Source organism: Sycon ciliatum, chromosome 1, assembly GCF_964019385.1.
Source record: "Sycon ciliatum chromosome 1, ocSycCili1.1, whole genome shotgun sequence".
Taxonomy (NCBI): Eukaryota; Metazoa; Porifera; class Calcarea; order Leucosolenida; family Sycettidae; genus Sycon; species Sycon ciliatum.
Window position 1 is genome coordinate 4420645 of NC_088643.1, and position 21288 is coordinate 4441932.

Here is a 21288-nt window from a genome sequence, read left to right on the forward strand (position 1 = left end):
CCCAGTGTAACCAGCATTCCAGGGTGTGCTTCCTTCAGCAATGATAAAGGCCGATTTCTGCCGAATTCAAGCTCGAAACCTATGTAAAATTCAAAAATCTGGGTTTTTGGATCAGCTTTTTTGGTGCAATTCTGCTGTCCTAGTTTTGTAAAACCTGGCCGAATTTCTAACGAGTAGTGATGTATGGTGTCAAGGACCGAGGGAGTTTTTGTACCGACAAGAATGGCGGGTCACCGGCTCATTTCTAGATATGCCATTGGGAACATCAGCTTGACAGGACGGCAACAATAGGCCGCAGTGGCGTTCTTCATTCCAATAAATACGCCGACAGTCAGCCTGCAGGCAGAAATATATATATCCGAGATGATAGATGTGTGTGTGTCTGTGTGCTTGCGTGTGTAACTTCATTGATGATTATTGGTTGCCCCAGCCATGTATTGCTTGGCATAAACTAGAAACTTAAAACAATGACCCCGTTAGTGCTGGATAATTGTCAAAATAATTATGGTGGCAACAGACCGGATCATCTGCATTAATTTCAGGCTGCACATGCTTATGTGCCGACCTACTAACTAGACCTATTGTTGCGTTCCAGCCTCCAGGTGTTTTACCAAATGGTGCATTGAAATTGAAAAGTTGCAAAATTGTGTTTTGCTACATAAAAAATATCAAGTCAAAAGAACTAGTGCTGGACTGCACTCGGCAACCTCATGGATAAGATGTAGTGACGGCTATGGGTCATGCAGCAGCCGCATGATAATGCTGTCACTGATGATGTCGCTAGCAATGATGCCCATTGTGGTGACATCATTCGAAATTGGTAACATCAGCAGTGTTTTTATTACCACCGGATCGGAGAGTAGCAGGCTGCAGCAATGGTGATAGTGGCATCACACTCTGTCATTGCCGCTGCATGGTCACTTCAGGCACTGCGCAAACCGGCCGCTGTACTTGCCTCGTTTCCTGCAAGCCAGCGGGAGAAAGATGCAGATGATCATTGAGTGTGAAGGATATTGGCATGGTAGTGTGGATCAGTAACTCATTTTACCTATTACCTAATATTATTAGATTGGCATGGTGTGGACCAGTAACTCATTGCACTAATTAGATTGAAACCTGTCAAGACGACCACCGCCCCCCCCCCCCCCCCCCCCCCCCCGAGGATAATGACTGTCAACAAGTAGAACTAAGGGGTGTTATTTCCCGAGTCAAATGCCAACGAACAAGGAGACCACCTGTAGACAGCGGCCACATTTTGAAGGTCCCTTGCACGGTTGGCTTAGACAGGTTTCAATGTATATTGGCGTGGTGCGGATCAGAAACTCATTGCATCAAGCTTGTACACAAAGACATTGTCTTGCAGCAACGCTCTGCATTATCAAAAGCCGTTTGCCACACGGTAGAGTTCTCAGCATCTTGTCTGTATGCTGTAAAACTGTAAACTGGTTGTCTATCTGTGCCGTGTGGCAGGGCATCTGAGCCAGTTTGGATACACAAATGTAAGTAAACAACAACAACCCACAACAACAACAACAACAACAACAACAACCACAACAGCAGCAGCAACAACAACATCTCTGTCGGTTTCCGACACGCTTGCGCCCAGCATGATCTTCTGACTTTCTTGTCTGAATGACACAGCACGGGCAATGGAATTCTTGCTCGCCGCTTACCTGCCTGCCCACTCGTAGAAGTAGAGCGCCGGTATCATGACAAGCAGAGCGCCGAAGCTGAACCACGTTGCCTTGGTGGCGTGTGGCTGCCAGTGGAACGGATGCTCGTTGAACAGGGTCCAGAACAGCGCCGATAGTGGTGTGCGAAAGGCCTGAGCACAAACAGCAAAGACATTCGCGGTTTGTGTTATACTAGTACTCGGTTATCCCGAACTTTCCGCATCCGTAGGAACGCCACCGTCCTCATGGGATCAGAGGCGCGGATGCAGCTCCTAAAGCGGAACGAGGTGAGTAGATCAGACCAAGAGTACATAACCCCCATTATGTACTCTTGATCAGACCCACCACCAAGTGATCAAAGACTAAAAATCCCACTCACGGCATCCATATTTCCCTTCTCGAGCACCAAAACAAGCTGGAGTATTTCACTCCAAAGTCCGTGTATAAGTGGGAAATACAGCACTTCAGTAGTTTTTAATAGTACGGTTTCCGTCCCATTCTGCCCAGGCGGACACATGAGAAGTGAAGAAAGCAGAAGAAAAGTCGGGCCTGATTTATTGGACAGAGTTGTTGCTGGGGGTGTGCAATTACAAACGAGTCACATGCCACCCTATTTGGTCATTGCTTCCCTATTTGGTCATTGCTTCCCTATTTGGTCATTGCTTCCCTATTTGGTCATTGCTTCCCTATTTGGTCATTGCTTCCCTATTTGGTCATTGCTTCCTGCATTGTGAGGCTGAGTGTAGTTTGATCCACACTCACTGTTTTCTTCACTCCACTTATCCAGGTTGTCTTTTTTTCTTTTCTTTTTTTTTAAATATTTTCTCCCTTTCCATGGTCATCATAACATTGGGCATGATTGCACGTTTGACTTGCGATGTAAAATAAAACGAATACATAGACATCAGTGATCTGCAGGCAAAGTCTGCAACACCTGGCGTCACCCGTGGGACTTGGGGTCGCTGAGCCTGGCTGCTCGTCAAAGAAAGCCGTTCATTTGCAGAAAGCAGTTGGTCGCTAAATCAGGTTCTACCAACATTGTGAACGCTCTGATCAACAACACATTGTAGCACTGATTGTATAAGCTGGGGGGCATGCGATGATGACACAGAAGCAGGAGTGAAAGGCTTAGCATGGCCTGCGAATGGTGCCAGCTGTTTTACATGGCACTAGATGATCCCCCCACCCCGCCTCTGAAAAAATTACTTCTCTCTAAAATATGTTACCCCTCGGTGTCAGAGCTCTCATTGTCCATCTCGAACCGGACTCCACCTGCCCCTTCCCCCATTATCTGTTATTGCCTGCTTGAGTCACCTCGTACGTATTGGCACCTTCATTCTCTTCCTTGTTATGGAGTACCTCTGCTCATTTGGTTACTGCGAATTAAAATCAAATCAAACAACAACAACAACAATCGCCAGCTCTGCAGTGGTGGTGACCATGCAGACCAATCATACCTGTGCTATAGCTACATAAGTAGCTCCCTCGCAGTAGCGCAGCAAGTAGCACGTCATGTAGTTCTCGGACAGAAACGCCAGCAGGAAGATCGTGCCGGATATGCCCGGCCGAGCAGAGCAGTTGTTACTGCCCACGAAACAGCACAGGCTCAACCACCACCTGTAGAGAATGCATAGAGAATGCAAAACGCCGAGACCATAGGTCGGTCGGTGTTGTGGGCTTGCCTCACCAGCACAGGCTTGCTTTGCAGCCCTGCTCTCCCTGCTGTTTTATTATTGTATATTCTGCTGTCCTCTCCCCTTCTGACGAGTAGGTTGTGTACTTAGTAAAATAAAAAAATACTATAGAGTGCATCTAGCTAGAAGCACACACACACACACACACACACACACACACACACACACACACACACACACACACACACACACACACACACACACACACACACACACACACACACACACACACACACACACACACACACACACACACACACACACACACACACACACACACACACACACACACACACACACACACACACACACACACACACACACACACACACACACACACACACACACACACACACACACACACACACACACACACACACACACACACACACACACACACACACACACACACACACACACACACACACACACACACACACACACACACACACACACACACACACACACACACACACACACACACACACACACACACACACACACACACACACACACACACACACACACACACACACACACACACACACACACACACACACACACACACACACACACACACACACACACACACACACACACACACACACACACACACACACACACACACACACACACACACACACACACACACACACACACACACACACACACACACACACACACACACACACACACACACACACACACACACACACACACACACACACACACACACACACACACTACTACTACTACTACTACTACTACTATGATACAGCTACCCTAAACGGGTCACGCCGCCCTCCACCCAAGCATGAGCACTATGAGGGGCAGTGGCAAATAAATAGAATCAGCTAGCAGAACTGGCAAAACAGATGAAACAATGGAGCAGAACGGACGACTGCTGTACTGTAACAACAACCTGACAGCTACAGTGCCAACGACTGAAAATGAACAGGAAGGAAAAAAAATTCAAAATTTCACGTCACGAAAAAACACTGTCCACGAAAGAATCCACCAAGCAAAAGGAGTGTGGGCATCCGAAATCCCACCAGGACTCCACTAGCAGTTCTTCCACGTTGACGATGTAAGCGGCAGGGCAAGGCCTCACAAATCCGACAGACTTCCACAACGCTTGACCAGTGCACTCATGACGACGAAAGATTGAAGTTTCAATTCCCACCATTCCGCCATTGGGACCTTCCTCTCCGCACTCGCTCGTCCACTCCACTGAAAACAACGAGTTGTTCCAGCACTCCACCAGCCAATCCGCAATTCCCACCACTGCATTCTTCGAGCTTGGATTCTTCACAGCACTCGAGGGACAGCTACTCCACTGCGAGTGGTGGACCACGGCCGACGCAGCAGTGACAATATCAAAGTAAATTGTCCTGCAAGCTACATCGCGATTCCGCGCTCCAATCATGCAGCACTACCTTGGCAGTGTGCGAGGGTGCTCCAGGGTCGACTCTGGCTACGCCAGAGTCGCCCTGGGCAGGCAGAAAACTTGGGAGAAAGCCAAGAACACGGAGCTCAGAAAGACACACACACACACACACACACACACACACACACACACACACACACACACACACACACACACACACACACACACACACACACACACACACACACACACACACACACACACACACACACACACACACACACACACACACACACACACACACACACACACACACACACACACACACACACACACACACACACACACACACACACACACACACACACACACACACACACACACACACACACACACACACACACACACACACACACACACACACACACACACACACACACACACACACACACACACACACACACACACACACACACACACACACACACACACACACACACACACACACACACTACTACTACTACTACTACTATGATACAGCTACCCTAAACGGGTCACGCCGCCCTCCACCCAAGCATGAGCACTATGAGGGGCAGTGGCAAATAAATAGAATCAGCTAGCAGAACTGGCAAAACAGATGAAACAATGGAGCAGAACGGACGACTGCTGTACTGTAACAACAACCTGACAGCTACAGTGCCAACGACTGAAAATGAACAGGAAGGAAAAAAAAATTCAAAATTTCACGTCACGAAAAAACACTGTCCACGAAAGAATCCACCAAGCAAAAGGAGTGTGGGCATCCGAAATCCCACCAGGACTCCACTAGCAGTTCTTCCACGTTGACGATGTAAGCGGCAGGGCAAGGCCTCACAAATCCGACAGACTTCCACAACGCTTGACCAGTGCACTCATGACGACGAAAGATTGAAGTTTCAATTCCCACCATTCCGCCATTGGGACCTTCCTCTCCGCACTCGCTCGTCCACTCCACTGAAAACAACGAGTTGTTCCAGCACTCCACCAGCCAATCCGCAATTCCCACCACTGCATTCTTCGAGCTTGGATTCTTCACAGCACTCGAGGGACAGCTACTCCACTGCGAGTGGTGGACCACGGCCGACGCAGCAGTGACAATATCAAAGTAAATTGTCCTGCAAGCTACATCGCGATTCCGCGCTCCAATCATGCAGCACTACCTTGGCAGTGTGCGAGGGTGCTCCAGGGTCGACTCTGGCTATGCCAGAGTCGCCCTGGGCAGGCAGAAAACTTGGGAGAAAGCCAAGAACACGGAGCTCAGAAAGACACACACACACACACACACACACACACACACACACACACACACACACACACACACACACACACACACACACACACACACACACACACACACACACACACACACACACACACACACACACACACACACACACACACTCACACACACACACACACACACACACACACACACACACACACACACACACACACACACACACACACACACACACACACACACACACACACACACACACACACACACACACACACACACACACACACACACACACACACTGTCACAATATTCATTTCCTTACGGATTTTAATGAGACCATCATCAGGGAAGTATGTCTCAACAACGATCACTTGCAATGAATAATGGTGTGGAATATAGAGGCTGAGGCTGTTCTTGTTTCTCTGAGGATAAAGTAAAGTCAACCAGTATGTGCGCACTCGCTGACCGGCGTATAAGATCTGGTTATGTTGGTGGACAGTTAGTCATAACTCGTAACTTTTTTTCCTTCTCCTTTTTCACCATAATTTAATTGGCTCACCATCCGGGTTGATCCAGTACGCATGTTGACTTTACTTTATCCTCAGAGAAACAGGAACAGACTCCGTATGAAAGTGTCTCCCTGTCCACTCACACACTCCTGTCCATTCGCACACCCTACCTGCTCTCAGACCTCTGTGCCACGCATACAACACTATCCATTGCTGTGTCAGACTGATGTAGATCGGCAGAGGCCACAAAGTTGATCCTCTCATACTGCTGATATCCGTTATAGTACACGTGCAGATTACTCGCTGATGCACTGCACAGTGCGTTTGCAATTTTGCCACAATTGTCATCAGTATCGGCACTACCACTAGCCTACGTGCCTGAGTATGCCTGGTGCCATAGAATTAACAAGAGAAAGCCATGGGGTGCCAGCATATTATGTCTTTACTTGCCACTGTTAGCAAAGAACATGTCCCTGAAAGTTCAACAAAACGCATGGCTCGGCCAACAATCTCTGTTGGTAGTGTATTGTCCAGCCAAGACATTCACCATCGGTAGCGCATCGTCCAGCCAGGATCACCTCAATTCAGTAGTGTATTGTCCAGCCAAAACAATCTTGGTTGGCCACCTATCTACACATACTAGGGGTGAAAGTTGGCATTGAGATCCCGAGTTCGAGTACTCTGATTTTCTCCGATCGAATATTCGAGTATTCGAGTATTCTTCATCCTCTAAAAATTGCACACCAAGGGCCTTAAAGTCACATGATACAACCCTGATTGAACCGAGTGGCAGTCATTTTTCTCTGGTATATTGGTTGGTGGCTCTCTCTACTCGTGAACAAATGTTCACCACACAGTCTGCACATCAATATCTGCCGACTGCTGCTCTGAAACTGCAGATTTCTGTGGTAAATGCATGCACCATGTATGAACGAGTACTCTGATTTATTCCGAGTACGATTATTTCTGAAAAAACCGAGCGAGTACTCGAGTATTCGGTATAATTGTTTCACCCCTAACACATACCATACTATACCATACCATACCTGCTCATGTTACATATACCTTGGTAAATATAAGCCTGGCTTGACAGTATCATATCATGTGACCCGGTATGATGATGACAAGAGCACATCATTGGACTCTACCAACCGGTCTCTGGTTACAGTCAGGAATACTGTTCCTTACATTGTATCCTCCACCCGTTGTGATGTGCTGTCATCATTATCATACCTGCAACTTTTAGATTTGCGCCATGCTGCAGCTATTTACACTTTGCCTTGTGAGTATATAAACCAATACTGATCCAGACTTCTCATTACTGTTTTCTGATGATCGCTTAGTGCGTGAAACTCGGAGTAAAAACACTTTCTCCGTCCTCCTATTGTTTGTACCTAACACACCACGCATGCTACATACTAGTGCACCCTACCTGCGTATGAAGTCCATTGGATTGCGTGCAGTGCCAAACTGGGGCACAAAGTCTGTCCAGAACAGCAGCAGCAAGATCATCAACTGGTACAGAGAGATCCAGAAGATGAAAGCCAGGATGTTGACGCGCAGAGATGCCACCTTGACGTGCCTCTTGACGCTGTCCTCCGTGAAGATGTTTGGAATAGCACTGAGTGCCTGCCAAAGAGCACCGTCAGCAGTTTGTACACATACCGAGAAGGGAAAACACCTGTCTGGTTGTGACTCAGAGTTTCTTGCAAAATCAATCATCAGACACCACCAAGAGTAAATCGAGCTCCAGGACCATGGGGTGTTATTTCCAGTCAAACGACCCTGGATACGACAACCATCTGTACACTGTTGTCCGCTTCTTTTCTTCAATTTTTTTTCTTTGTACTCTTGTACTCTTTCTTGAACACATGAAATTTCACTGAGTAGGAGATCCCCTGGACGAACCTAGAGCCTCTGGGTAATCCTTGAAATACAATAAATAATGGTGGCCACATTTGAGCATTCACGTAATTTACTAATTATTATTTCAGCCAATTCCAACGAATTGGGCAAACTTCAACAGGCCTTGCCAACGTTCCTAAACACGTACGTGGCCCAGCATGAACGCAATCGGCCAGAGGACGTGCGCCAGTCCCTTAACCCTGACGGCTTCCTCCTCCACGCTGCCAGACGTCAGTACGTTGGGTACCAGCGACATGATCAGACCAGCGACGATGAGCAGGGCAGCTACGATCTGCGCCCAGGACGGATATTTGCGCAGTATAAAATACCTGCATGGACAAACAATCAGTCAAAACAAACACAATAAATAATAAGTGCAATACAAAGCTACTGCTCTGAAAACCTATAAAAACTGGAGAAACAAAATAGAAACCAGGATACGATTTCAGTGCGTGACAGGTGTTCAAGGGAAGAGTCTCCTGGCTTGAGCACATCTGCATGTGGCAAACATTCTTTCAACACTGCACAATATGTCTCCAAGTAGCCCTGGCTGAATACCATGCTTCGACTTGTCGGGATCTATAATTCATTGGAAGAATTTCTGCCTAGATCCTGCCAAGAAGAAGGATTAGGGAAAGAAGGACAACTCATCTACCCCCAACCTACAGTGATTCGTTACAACGGAACATTTTCTCCTCAGAATTCACCAGTGATTACCTATAATAATAATAATAGACTATTTAATATTACAAATATTACACAGCAATGAAGCAAACAAAATCCTTTCCGCTGTTACTCGGAGTTTCGTGTGAAACACTCATCAGACAGCATATGACCAAGACTAACAATCACTAGAATATAATTATACGGAGAGTCTCGACTATTGTTAAAGGTATAGAGTGGTGTTTACATCCTTATCATGCGATTGACTTAGTGCATTTTCAAGTAGGTGGTAGGAAGTGTAATGGTACATATAATTATGTGGACAACAGAACCAACATGGTGGACATCACACGACCCAATAAATGGTACATGCATCGTGAGAATAAAGAATTCAAAATGTATGTGGACAACGGAACCAACATGGCTGACATCGTACGATCCACAGATGCAGTGTTTGAGTGGAGTTGAAACCAACATAGCGGCCAGTGCACAGTATGGCGTGGGTTGGTATTCTTTAGTCTACTTCATCAAGCAAACCGGCAACGATGCCTTCTCACAGAATGATGACTCAGGCCCGCCGGAACCAGTCCGGTTGGTCAGGTTACTACCGGACTAACTCTTCGGCCACCAACCCATGTTTCCTACTGTGGAGGTCATGTGACGATGTGTACCCGCCATATCACACACAAACTGTATGAATGGCCATGATACTACCGGACCAATCACAACTGCTTCCGATGGTCCTGTGACTGAATGGTCACGTAATAGATGTGCAACAGTTCTATAGATATTGAAAGAGCAGTTCCCTGCAATATAGGGGGGGGGGGGGGGGATGGTGCAACATGTCATCAAGGCAGAAGCAAACTGGGAGCCAGTGAAGAACTAAATGTACTGCTTGTGGCAAAGTGAAGACAGACTGCTCACTCTGCACATAAGTTATCCACTGGGAAGGGGAGGATGGGGGGGGGGGGGGGGGGGGGGGGGCAAGGTGTGACCTTTAAAAACATATACTACGATGCAATGCTATCTTCTCCATATCAGACACAGTCGATGATGAATTCAGGAGAAAACAGGTTTCAGCGGTGAAATCGGTGTCTGCTGACAACCACCGGCCCCGAGTTACCGTGACAACAACAGCGACGACTGGCAATGATCATAATCATAGCAAGAACACGGCGGCCGTACGGGTTGCCGCCGCAACTGACAGCTCACCTTAACACCATGGTGGCAGGAATGGATGCCAGTGGCAGAACAGCTTGCAAGAGAGGAGCTGTACGACGCGGCGACGCCGAGTAGAAGACCAGAATGGAGGGGACGGCGGTGAGCAGTGCATTCAGGATGACCTCCCGGTGCAGGAATTGCCACTGCAAGCGTACCCAACAGCAGGAGAACACGTGATACAGTACTCCGTTAATCAGAAAGCGCCCCCCCCCCCCCCCCCCCACACACACACATACACCCTCCCCCCACACACGCACACCATTGCAAACCTGATTCGTGCACCTTTGCCGAAACACTGAAAGAATTGATAAAAACGAGTTCAACGCAAAGTGAATGGGAAAGAGCGGGTCTGCTCTAAACTACTTCCTATGTTCTTTGTTTTCTTACCTGATAAAGTTGATTTTGTTGTTTTCCCGTGTCTGTTTACCTACGTATGAGCCAGACTTTTTTGGACGCGGGAATAGTACGGGAGAAAACTATGCATAGTGGTTACTAAGTAGTTTTTGAAAGCATAAAAAGGGTGCATGATTTGTGGCCTTGGACGTACCCTAACATTGTCAAGGGTTCAGAGGAGTGATTTACAACGGTGACCCTCCAGCCCAGCTGGCAGGATGAACAATATCCCATCTCTGCTCCATTCAGATTGAAGGTATGCCAAAACATGAGATTTTAGCAAAATTGCTGTCGAAATCTCGATCATTCATTGGTTTGATGGAAAGGTCTCAATTGTTCCCTCATTTGCATGCTGTTTCATTGCTCCAGTTTCTCGATATTCTCTCACAGAAAGCTACCCCTGACGTACATCTTATAGATTGGGTTCCTATCTAGTCATGTGCGCATCTAGTCATGTGACAATCTAGTCATGTGACCATATAGTCATGTGACAATTGGTTTGCTTCCATTGTTCACTGGTAAATGTGTAAACACTCACTGACCTTGGTAGCTCTGCTCCCTTTTGTCCTGCACATGTTGTAGGAGAGAAGAGAGCAGCCGTACACAACAGTCGACACCGTCATGGCGAAGCTGAGGACGAAGAACGGGTCCGTGCTGAAGTGGCGATCGATTTGTCGGTTGACGGCAGTCACGTTGTGCGGCGTCGACTTTGCGGCCGCGTGATGCCCACCGCCGCCACTGCTGCTCGAGGACCGGTGATGCTGGTGCGCCTCTGCTGCTGCCATGCGTTTCTGTGTCACTTCCTCGATCTGCTGCTCCATCTCGAACACGTCCGAGGACTGCCGGTGCGGGTAGCTGCCGATCCACAGAGGCAGAGTGATGCTCTCCACGACATGGAGAAGCGTCACGGACACGGTGAGGATCAGGTTTAGGGTCCAGAGAGGCCAGCCGAACGGAACCTTGATGTCCTCAAAACGGATTAGCTGCATGTAAACACGAGGCCAAAACAAAAACAGAATAGCAGCTCTGGCACATGGAATGCAGACGGACAGGACATGCCCTTGTCTCTCCGAATCGCCAATCATGACCGTACTACATTCAGCACTTCAGCTACAGACTGATTGTCTTTCGGCTCTGAAAGCGTACTGATTGTTTCCTTGATTACCGTGCACTCCATTGGGAAAAATGAGTAGGAAATGACAATACTAACAAGAAATTACCAAGACATTGACTGAATGGGTCTTTGATGGGGCGATGTTGTACATTGGGAATCAAAACAGGCATGGGGTTTGATCAATATCAACCCCATCATGTATTAACTATTATTTCTCCACGACAATCCCCACGGACTGCGAGTCTGGGTACAGTTTAGAATGAGGGGTGCTGCAAGCTCCGCTGAGGCGCTGACAGACCAATGATCTCCGATCCACATCAACACCTCGCTGGCCTACAGCAACCCGTCACCAGCTCTGCCTGGCATTGTAGGTCCATTCAGTCGTTGTCTTGTTACTAGCAGTCTGTCGTCTTCGCCATTTCCTCCTTTTTGCAAGGGTGTGTGCTGTTGAGGTAAGAAACCTCAGTAAATGCTCCCGGATTTCACTTGCCAAACCGTACCTGGAGCACTATGGCAAGGGCATAGGAGTATTCGAGGCTACATTCACGCACAGCTTACCCTTCGCCAGCCTCTTCTAGATCCATTGTCCTCCGAATCGGAGCTATCCGTCACAATGAACGAGCTCAACGCCGAGAGACGAGCGGACTGCAAGCGGTCGAAAATGCTCTCGCTGGCGGCGGGTTCGTCACCATCGTCCGCCGCCCCGGGAAGTCCGTCCGGTGCGCTCGTCAGCGGAGTGGTGACGGAAGCTGCCATGTGCAACACCGTCGATGGAAGAGGCTGGGCTGAGAGCTAGCTGCGGGATGCCTCAGAGTCAGAAGAGACAATGCTGCGGTGTACGTAAGTCTAGCCTGCAGATGATACGCGGCACGGGCGAAGACCAGAAAGACAGAGAACGAAGCACAACATCAGTGGTATAACCCATCCAGGCGCTATAGGCACGCACAGATAAGTAGAACAATGTTGTTCTTCTTTCGCTGTGACCAGTACATTGCGTCTGAAACTCTAACTCTGCACGCACTGCCAAGGCAAAGGTCGTTGGTTAGTAAACTCTATTGTTGATTATTACCCTGCTAGGACGTGCTCTCCCCGTACACGAACTCTGCCTATTTTACAAAACAAAGTTACTTTTACACTAACTAACTTCTGTTGGTCTTAGAACGTCCATTACTTAGCACGGTGGAATGGCATGTCGCTGGCGGAAAGAAAAAATCGAGCTAGCTGCATCTAGCAGCAGCACAGGCGCACTCCGTAGACGTCAACTGCTCTGTGGTCTGTCTGTACTGGCTACTGCTGTATCAACAAGACGAACGCGCACAAAGAATCAAAGCCGACACGTGCTGGTCAAAATGGAAGCCATGCTCGACGCATAGAGGGAAGCGAAGCTGGGCAGCCACCGAAGACGACACACGCGTACACGACACGGCATTTAGTGCCATTTACACACGACACGACAAATGCCGTGTCGTGTGTTCGACTGTTCCAAGAAATCACAATGATCAAGGGGGGGGGGGGGGGGACGACTTGCATATACCGCCGATTACCGGTAACACGGTATCTACGGATGCCGAGCTGGTCCGAGCGTCAGCCTTGCACTTGACTGCATGACAGGCTGCTTCAAGTACAGAATCAGTACAGTAAAACCTGTGTTTGCCGGACGGACCCTGTACCCGTCTAAACCAAGCGGAATCCTGACCAGGCAAGTAGTAGTTTTCATTCACCAGTTGCGGTGCCGTGCGGATCGAACGTTACGTGCATCCCTGGTTCAGGACAGTTTCCGCTGCACCAAGGGCGTCCGCTTTGTAGGGCAGATTTCACTGTACAATCATGTACAATGTCATGTACAGTGCAGTGCTGCTCAATGAAATCCAGTCGCGTCACTCAAGTACGCGCCGGGCGTTGCACAGCCCTAGACCTGCGAACACCGGGCAGCGAAATGGTGCAAGGCACAAACTGTTACTTGAGCGACGCGACTGGATTCCAGCGAGCAAGACTGTAGATCTACATTGTTTTACAGTGGTGCTCAGTCAATGGAATCCGATCGAGAAAGTTGCTGCCAAGCGGGCACTGCTCAGCACTAGATCTGCGAACACTGTGCTGGGAACTGGTCCAGGGCGCGATCGGATTTCAGTAGTTCAAGCAGCTCAAACTGAAACCAAAGACGAGATAGGAAGCCTTCAAGGGAGGAGTGCATGGTGGTGGAGATGGTGCTGGTGGTGGTGGTGGGGGTTCAGGTACCGACCGTATCCAGGCGAACCTGCTGCGATGGGATCTTTGGTGATCTTGCACCGCTCTGATTCCGAACTGCAGGGTAGAGCAATCACTTGACAGTCCAGCATTAGGATCATCATTCAGAATCATAGTGGTAGCATACATCAAGCAGAACACCGAGTATTGGCAACATCGATGACCTCTGATCATCTCGTGAACATAATCACAAGCACAAGCAGTATGTACATTATGGAGATGATAAAACAGTGTGCAATAGATATCGGACTTGATCGAATACTAGTGGAATGTGCAGCAGTACAGCATGACATCTGGGAGAACAGTGGCAGGCCACCACCTCTGAGCGGCACACACACACACACACTCTCTCTCATGCGCAACCGTGCTTTGTTGTCGTTCATGGTGTTGTGTACATGAAAGTACACAACGACATGAACGACAGCCTAATGCACGACGTACCTCCGTACACAGCCCGTGTCAGGAAGTGCACTGTACACAATATTAATTCGAACAAGACATGTACTCGTTCAAATCAATTTTGGTCATGTACTACTGAACAAAGCCAGGCGTCTCTAGCATATCTGTGCGTATGTGTGAGCAGTGGGGGGGGGGGGTATCATAGAATAAGTACACAGTCACATTCTTGGAGGCATAGCCAAAAACGGTAACAGTCCGTATCGAGATCGAGTAGCACAACATTGTTAAGGCGTCATCGCCTTGTATGTATATTGTTCACGTCCAACAACTCGCAAGTAGATTAGTATTGATTATTTCAATGGTCCAACAAGTGTGCTCGTGATAGGCAGAACAACACCTCTGCGCGCGGCACACACACAGAGGACAAGTTATTAGATCATGCTCGAAGGGGGCAATAATCCACTCCAACACAGCAGATAGTAGTACCTCGAAGCAGAACGGTCATAAAAATCAAACAAATACTTGTACATATCCACCTTCTCTCTCATCGATGCTTCCTGGAAAGCAACTTCTTTTTTCCTTCACAGATCACAACCGACCAGCAAAACAGTATTGCAAGACTCCATGCAGGCGGCCGAATTACATCTGTCAAAAGCGCTACACTCAATGTTCACTATTGGCTGTTGGCTACACCATGTTTGCATCGAAGACTAAAACTGGACACACATGGGGTCGGGCAAGCAGGTGCGAGCTGCAATGCGATTGGATTCTCCCGCACACAGCCGTCACCGGCAAATGAACCCCCAGCGGCCGTGGCAGCTAGCGTGGAATCGGCTGGCTTAGAAGATGCAGATAGTGGAGTCGCGCTCCGGTCCGACACCCACCCACTGAACAGGCACCTCGACGAGCTCTTCCATCTTCTTTACGTACGCCTGCGCGAGCGGCGGCAACGAGTCGAATGTCGTACACTTGGTGATATCCTGTTTCCAGCCTTGCAGCGTGATGTACGTGACTTCAACATTCTTCAGCACTGCTAACTGATCCGGTGGGCTCGCCAGCTCTTCTCCAGTGGTGCAGTCCGTGTACTTGATCCCGATCTTGATCTCGTCCAGCACGTCCAGGATGTCGAGTTTGGTGACGGCCAGGGACGTGTAGCCGTTGACGATAGCGCTGTAGCGCAGAGCCACCATGTCCAGCCAGCCGCAGCGGCGCGGCCGGCCCGTCGTCACGCCGTACTCGTGGCCGCGGTCGCGCAGCAGCTGCCCCACGTCGTTCTCCTGCTCCGTGGGGAAGGCACCGCCGCCGACGCGCGTCGTGTACGCCTTGGTCACGCCGTGCACGTTGTGGATCAGCCGCGGCGGCACACCCAGCCCGGTGCACACCGCTCCCACCGTGCAGTTCGACGAGGTCACGTACGGGTACGTGCCAAAGTCAATGTCGAGCATGGCGGCGTTGGCTCCCTCCACGATCACCACGGCTTTCTGGCGCACCACCAGATCGTGCACCAGCATCACTGTGTCGCACACCAGCGGGCGCATTCTCTCGGCCAGTTCTCGGTACCGCTGCACCTCCTCGTCGATGTTGCACAGCTCCACCAGGCGCGGAAAGCGTATTGTGCACGCCGCAAACAGTTGCCGAAGACGCCGTGAGAAATCGTCATAGTCACCCACCAAGTCGCCAACACGCAGGCCTATCCTGTTAGCCTTGGATGCATAGCACGGGCCAATGCCCTTCTTCGTCGTGCCAATGCTGCCTTTCCCCTTCTCTTCCTCCTGCAGGCCGTCCATCTCTTGGTGGAAATCGAACACCAGATGCGCACGAGTGGAGACGCGCAAGCGTTTCTCCCAGCCTCGCAGACCCTTCTCTACGTTCTTCTCTATCTCAGCGAACAGTCCTGGAACGTGGACCACCACTCCATTGCCGATGATGGACACACAGTCCTCGCGCACTATGCCGCTGGGCAGCAAATGGAAATCGTACTTGGCTTCGCCGACGATGACCGTGTGTCCGGCGTTGTTACCGCCTTGGCACCTACACACCGCCTGCGCCTCTTCAGCCAGCATGTCCACCAGCTTACCTTTGCCTTCGTCGCCCCACTGAGCTCCCAGTACCACGGTTACGCCGCTTGCTCTCTCCCTGTTCACCGCCATCGCTAGAAGATAATTGCCTGCACTGAGAAACTGGAGATAACGACGCGATGCTAGTGCTGATTTCGGGTCCGGAATTTAATTCTCGCGAAACTGAATGGCCAGCAGTTTCTTGGGCTAGCTGCAAACGTTTGCGGCAATGATTATGTTATGCCAGACCCAGGCCAGGCTCTTACCACCCGCCACAACGCAATGTTGGTAGTCAGCGAAGCGAGCGGAGAGCGGGTCTACGGCCGGTCGGAAGACGCTTCTAAACAGTAAAATCACTCGGTGTTTTGGTACTTCTGATTTCAATTATTTTCAGCGCGGGAAATCACTGCACGTGGCTCTAACTCTCCGCCATCTGTCAAGACTCAAGTCATGTCAAGACTTTTTTTTTGTAGTGTCGAACTACTTCGAAGAGACAGTTCCGACCATTCAGTAGTAAAATACCAGTACTTTACTACTCCTTGATTCTGTCCGACCTTCACCATGGTAGTTGGTAGAGGAGACGGCTCGATACCAGAACGTTTTGACAGCCAAATTTGTATAGACCCAAAACGATCATCAACGTTGATTTTTCACTCGAAATATGTTTGTGGAAGGAAACTGGCATGTTGAAGTTTGCTCTGGGGCCAGAGTCAATCGAACTGAGCCACTCCTTTGTGTTGACCCATTGCCTCCAAGTTGCCCAATTTTTCGCTTCAAAAAAGTTCAAATCAGAGGTGGCTCCAAACCGGACACGTTTTAGAGTGCCCGTCAAATTCACTCTGGGTCTGAAATTAGGTAATTGCTATCGCTCCACGACGGCCAGTACAGAGTAACAATAAGCCTTGTGTGTGCTTCCATTAGTTTTGATTGGTATGCGGTGCTTTATTGTCGAGAGGCGAGCCGCTGTTTACCTGCGACAAGAAGTTGATTTTTCGAAAGTCGTAAAACTCAAGTCGCAGTGCGAAGCAACACGTCAAAAACTCACCTGCTTGATATGGCGCTTCTGGTCATCGCAGAGCCATGAAATTTTGGCTCGGAGTATAACACATCGTAGTCTCACTGTGACATATGTTTTCTAATCAAAATACCAAGAGAGAAAGTGAATATTGAGTCCGTTCCGGTTTGCAACCTATTTCCTATTTGAAACCGTCGCCTCTACCACTACCAGGACAGGTCCATGTTCACATGGTTCACGGCTTCACAGCTAGCTAGCCTTCACGGCTTCAGCTGCGTTTTCAGACGGCTTCTTCCGACAGATTCTTACTGATCACATTCTAACCAGGTAAAACTAGTAGGGGGGGGGGGGGGGGGGGGGGGGGGTAAAGTGTCTTGCCATGCCAAATGCAACGTTACGTTCCGGGGCGAGCCCCCGACTTCACCCACACAAAATGGCATGAAAAGACACACACATCGACAAATGAGTAGGGGAGGGGGGGGGGGGGCGCTCAATCAGAGTAGAGGGGGGGGGGGGGTGCGCCCCAGCGGATAATGATAGCATTATAATAATTATTATAAATGGGGAATTGTGTGTTGCTCCCTACATGTAGAGGGGACGGCTCGATACCGGGACGCTTTGACAGCCAAATTTGTATAGACCCAAACCGATCATCAGCGTTGATTTTTCACTCGAAATATGTTTGTGGAAGGAAACTGGCATGTTGAAGTTTGCTCTGGGGCCAGAGTCAATCGAACTGAGCCACTCCTTTGTGTTGACCCATTGCCTCCAAGTAACACGTTAGTTGCCCAATTTTTCGCTTCAAAAAAGTTCAAATCAGAGGTGGCTCCAAACCGGACACGTTTTAGAGTGCACGTCAAATTCACTCTGGGTCTGAAATTAGGTAATTGCTATCGCTCCACGACGGCCAGTACAGAGTAACAATAAGCCTTGTGTGTGCTTCCATTAGTTTTGATTGGTATGCGGTGCTTTATTGGCGAGAGGCGAGCCGCTGTTTACCTGCGACAAGAAGTTGATTTTTCGAAAGTCGTAAAACTCAAGTCGCAGTGCGAAGCAACACGTCAAAAACTCACCTGCTTGATATGGCGCTTCTGGTCATCGCAGAGCCATGACATTTTGGCTCGGAGTATAACACATCGTAGTCTCACTGTGACATATGTTTTCTAATCAAAATACCAAGAGAGAAAGTGAATAGGTTTGCAACCTATGTCCTATTTGAAACCGTCCCCTCTACATGGGAGCTCGCGGTTTTCCTGGCGACTTGAATTCTCACTTGACTGGCTCACGAGTCACGCCTGCCATCCAGAGCACACCAGAAGTCCATCGAACCGCCCACTCGGCAAACCTGCAAGAAAGCACCACTCCCTGCACACGGTGCTTCGGTGAATTCACCCCTGATCACATTCAGTTGAGCTCGAGGGACTTCTCCTGTGCTCTGAATGGCAGTAGTGAGTCCGTCAAGTGAGAATTCAAGTCGGCAGAAAAACCGCGAGCTCACATGTACATGTGTACAGTAGGGAGCAACCCACAATTCCCCAAGTATCGCCGAAGTCGCACCAACCTCTTCTTCACATTGTTGTACCCACCGCGGGCTTGCGAACTAGATGGTGTGGAGGCAACAACGCTGTGAATCATGTCAGTGGCCAACGGTCCTCAGCGCTTGTCCAGCACCTCCATGAGCGACACTGACTCACGCTGCTTTCTGGTGTTCACGAGGTGTTTGTCGCGCTGGAAACGGAGCGTCTCTGTAAGTTTGTATCCCTGCCTGGTGATGTTTGCGCCTGGACAGCACTACATATGTGGTGCTCTTCGGGCACAATTTTCCTCAGCCTACTCAAGTCTCTCTCTGCTATTGGCAAATTGAGTATTGGCGCGCCTGGTTGTGATGAAGCTGACACCCAAGGTCGGCAGAGCATCCCAGACCACGCCACCACTCCCCTTATTCATGGCTCACACATGACGGGTTAACGTGGCTCTAGTAAAATAAAAAAAATAAAATAAAAAAGCTCAACTGTCTATGAAGGGTTCCCCGAAACACTGAGCAGGGTGTGGTGCTTTCTTGCAGGTTTGCCGAGTGGACGGTTTGGTGGAAGTCTCGTGAGCACTGGATGGCAGTCGAGTTATGACCAGTCTTCACCCCCACGGCCCCCCCCCCCCCCCCCCCCCAGATATGAAAGTCAGCAGCCAGTTCTGTGGATGCAGGTGCAGCCTGGGAATATACAGTCACTGAGTGTACGGAGATACTCCAGTTTCACCACCACAACGGCTACTATACATTTGTAGTCGACTGCAGCCACCTCTACTATGAAGTACATTGTATTCTGTTCTTTGGGTTTGTGGTTTCACGTAAAAAAATGATGTGGCGTAATGCTTTCTTTTGAAAGCCCTGCAAGAGTGCTGGATTTGCAATATGAGTGCGTCCCACCATTCCTACTCGTAGATCCTGGTCATGCTCTCGCTGAAATCATTTTGTCCTGGACCGCCAATTGCTTTATATTCAGGAATCAGGACAAAGAGCCTTTATTTTCTTCATCTGTGTTGCATCCAGGGATTTCAACTAAAATCCTGGGAGGTTTCTCGCCCTGGCTACATGTAAGGCCAGGGATTGGGTGGGTCAGTGTGCAATCGTGCAGCAGCTTACCTAGGCAGATGTTCAAGCACAGGAGAACCACACACCGCATCAGCCGGGAGCCGTCACATACATGTACATCTGCTGGTCGATCCACCTGTACTGTAGACGAGTGCTCACAAGGACGACTTGGTCACACTCACAGTCCGGCACCCAGCAGCACTGCTATCACTAAGAAGTAAGAGTAAGAAGTCAGGGAGCCTCTACCATACTGGCACATGTATCATACTGATATTCCAGCTCTCAGTCTCATTGCTGCCTTGCTCACCAGCACGTACCAAGTCCAGAGTAACGCTAACAAGCACTGCAGAGTACTCGAGTGTTCCAGTTGCTTGCAGCTCCACAATCTTGGCCTTCCAGTGGCATCTAGCTCTCGGCAATTGCTTCTTTCGATAGTGACGAATGGCAGTCTCTTCCTTGCCACAGTGCTCACGGCTCGGTGCCTAGCTTGAACGTCACACTGGTCTGGCATGAGCTAGGTGGTACACACTCTCAGAGGCTCACTGGTCACGGCGAGGACTGCCAGCAGCATGCTAGGCTAGCGCAGATCTGCAGAGAAGACATTACGTGAACATGTCCGTAAGCGTTCGTTGCAAAACGGTTCGCATGTGCTTGTTGTAGCTGGGACGGTGACGGACGTGATCTCTCCCCACCTGCAGCGATTACCGCTGGGGAAATACACAAAACTGAAACGCACTGCTGCCACTGCACACCACTGATCAAGTCTGGCAAATACAGTCATGTACATGTACATCTACATGTAATGGTCGTTTATCCCGCGCGCTACGGGGGACAGAACGTCAAGGAAAACATCACTCATCAGACGTCGTCGGTGCGAGGCAAACTCAGAAGCTGCCCGCAGCCTCTGTTCTGCGTGCTGCTACCAAGACGTTCAGTCTTCAGACGGCGATCAGCGTCATCATTTCCAGTTCCGACGCCTGCCAGATGCGTAGTCCGTTCACGCAGTCATTTTGCAGCGTATGCGCGTCGTGAATCATGACTGACGCATTATTCTGACCTGGCGCCAGCAGGCATTACTGATAATGATCATTGATATGGCATTAGTGGCAGCGGACATGTATATTACGTTTTAATTTACATGT

At 49.3% G+C, this 21288-nt stretch overlaps 2 protein-coding genes across 4 annotated transcripts; both read right to left on the reverse strand.

Annotated features, from left to right (window-relative positions):
• Positions 1 to 270: 270 nt before the first annotated feature.
• LOC135810507 (uncharacterized) lies at positions 271 to 20893 on the reverse strand. Of its 3 annotated transcripts, none has more exons than XM_065324001.1 (9): positions 20198 to 20893; positions 12397 to 12689; positions 11267 to 11707; positions 10323 to 10474; positions 8596 to 8776; positions 7975 to 8171; positions 3131 to 3290; positions 1674 to 1825; positions 271 to 963 (listed from the first exon to the last, which is right to left on the reverse strand). In XM_065324001.1, exons 2-9 carry the CDS (start codon positions 12592 to 12594, stop codon positions 918 to 920), a joined length of 1527 nt encoding a protein of 508 aa, XP_065180073.1. In that variant the 5' UTR covers positions 12595 to 12689; positions 20198 to 20893; the 3' UTR covers positions 271 to 917. The 3 variants fall into 3 exon arrangements, with proteins under 3 accessions (XP_065180073.1, XP_065180078.1, XP_065180085.1); XM_065324006.1 differs by having other exon boundaries at positions 12397 to 12695; XM_065324013.1 differs by lacking the exon at positions 20198 to 20893 and adding an exon at positions 12983 to 13173.
• LOC135810494 (adenylosuccinate synthetase isozyme 1 A-like) lies at positions 14163 to 16916 on the reverse strand. The gene has a single exon (XM_065323986.1). It carries the CDS (start codon positions 16632 to 16634, stop codon positions 15324 to 15326), a length of 1311 nt encoding a protein of 436 aa, XP_065180058.1. The 5' UTR covers positions 16635 to 16916; the 3' UTR covers positions 14163 to 15323.
• Positions 20894 to 21288: the final 395 nt, after the last annotated feature.

Bases quoted from the DNA above. Each gene is read 5' to 3' on its own strand.
- LOC135810507 (XM_065324001.1), bottom strand. From the start codon at position 12,594: ATGGCAGCTTCCGTCACCACTCCGCTGACGAGCGCACCGGACGGACTT. The intron at 11,708-12,396 runs GTAAGCTGTGCG...GTTTACATGCAG, and splicing joins CTAGAAGAGGCTGGCGAAGG to CTAATCCGTTTTGAGGACAT. The intron at 8,777-10,322 runs GTGAGCTGTCAG...TTGTCCATGCAG, and splicing joins CCTGCCACCATGGTGTTAAG to GTATTTTATACTGCGCAAAT.
- LOC135810494 (XM_065323986.1), bottom strand. From the start codon at position 16,634: ATGGCGGTGAACAGGGAGAGAGCAAGCGGCGTAACCGTGGTACTGGGA.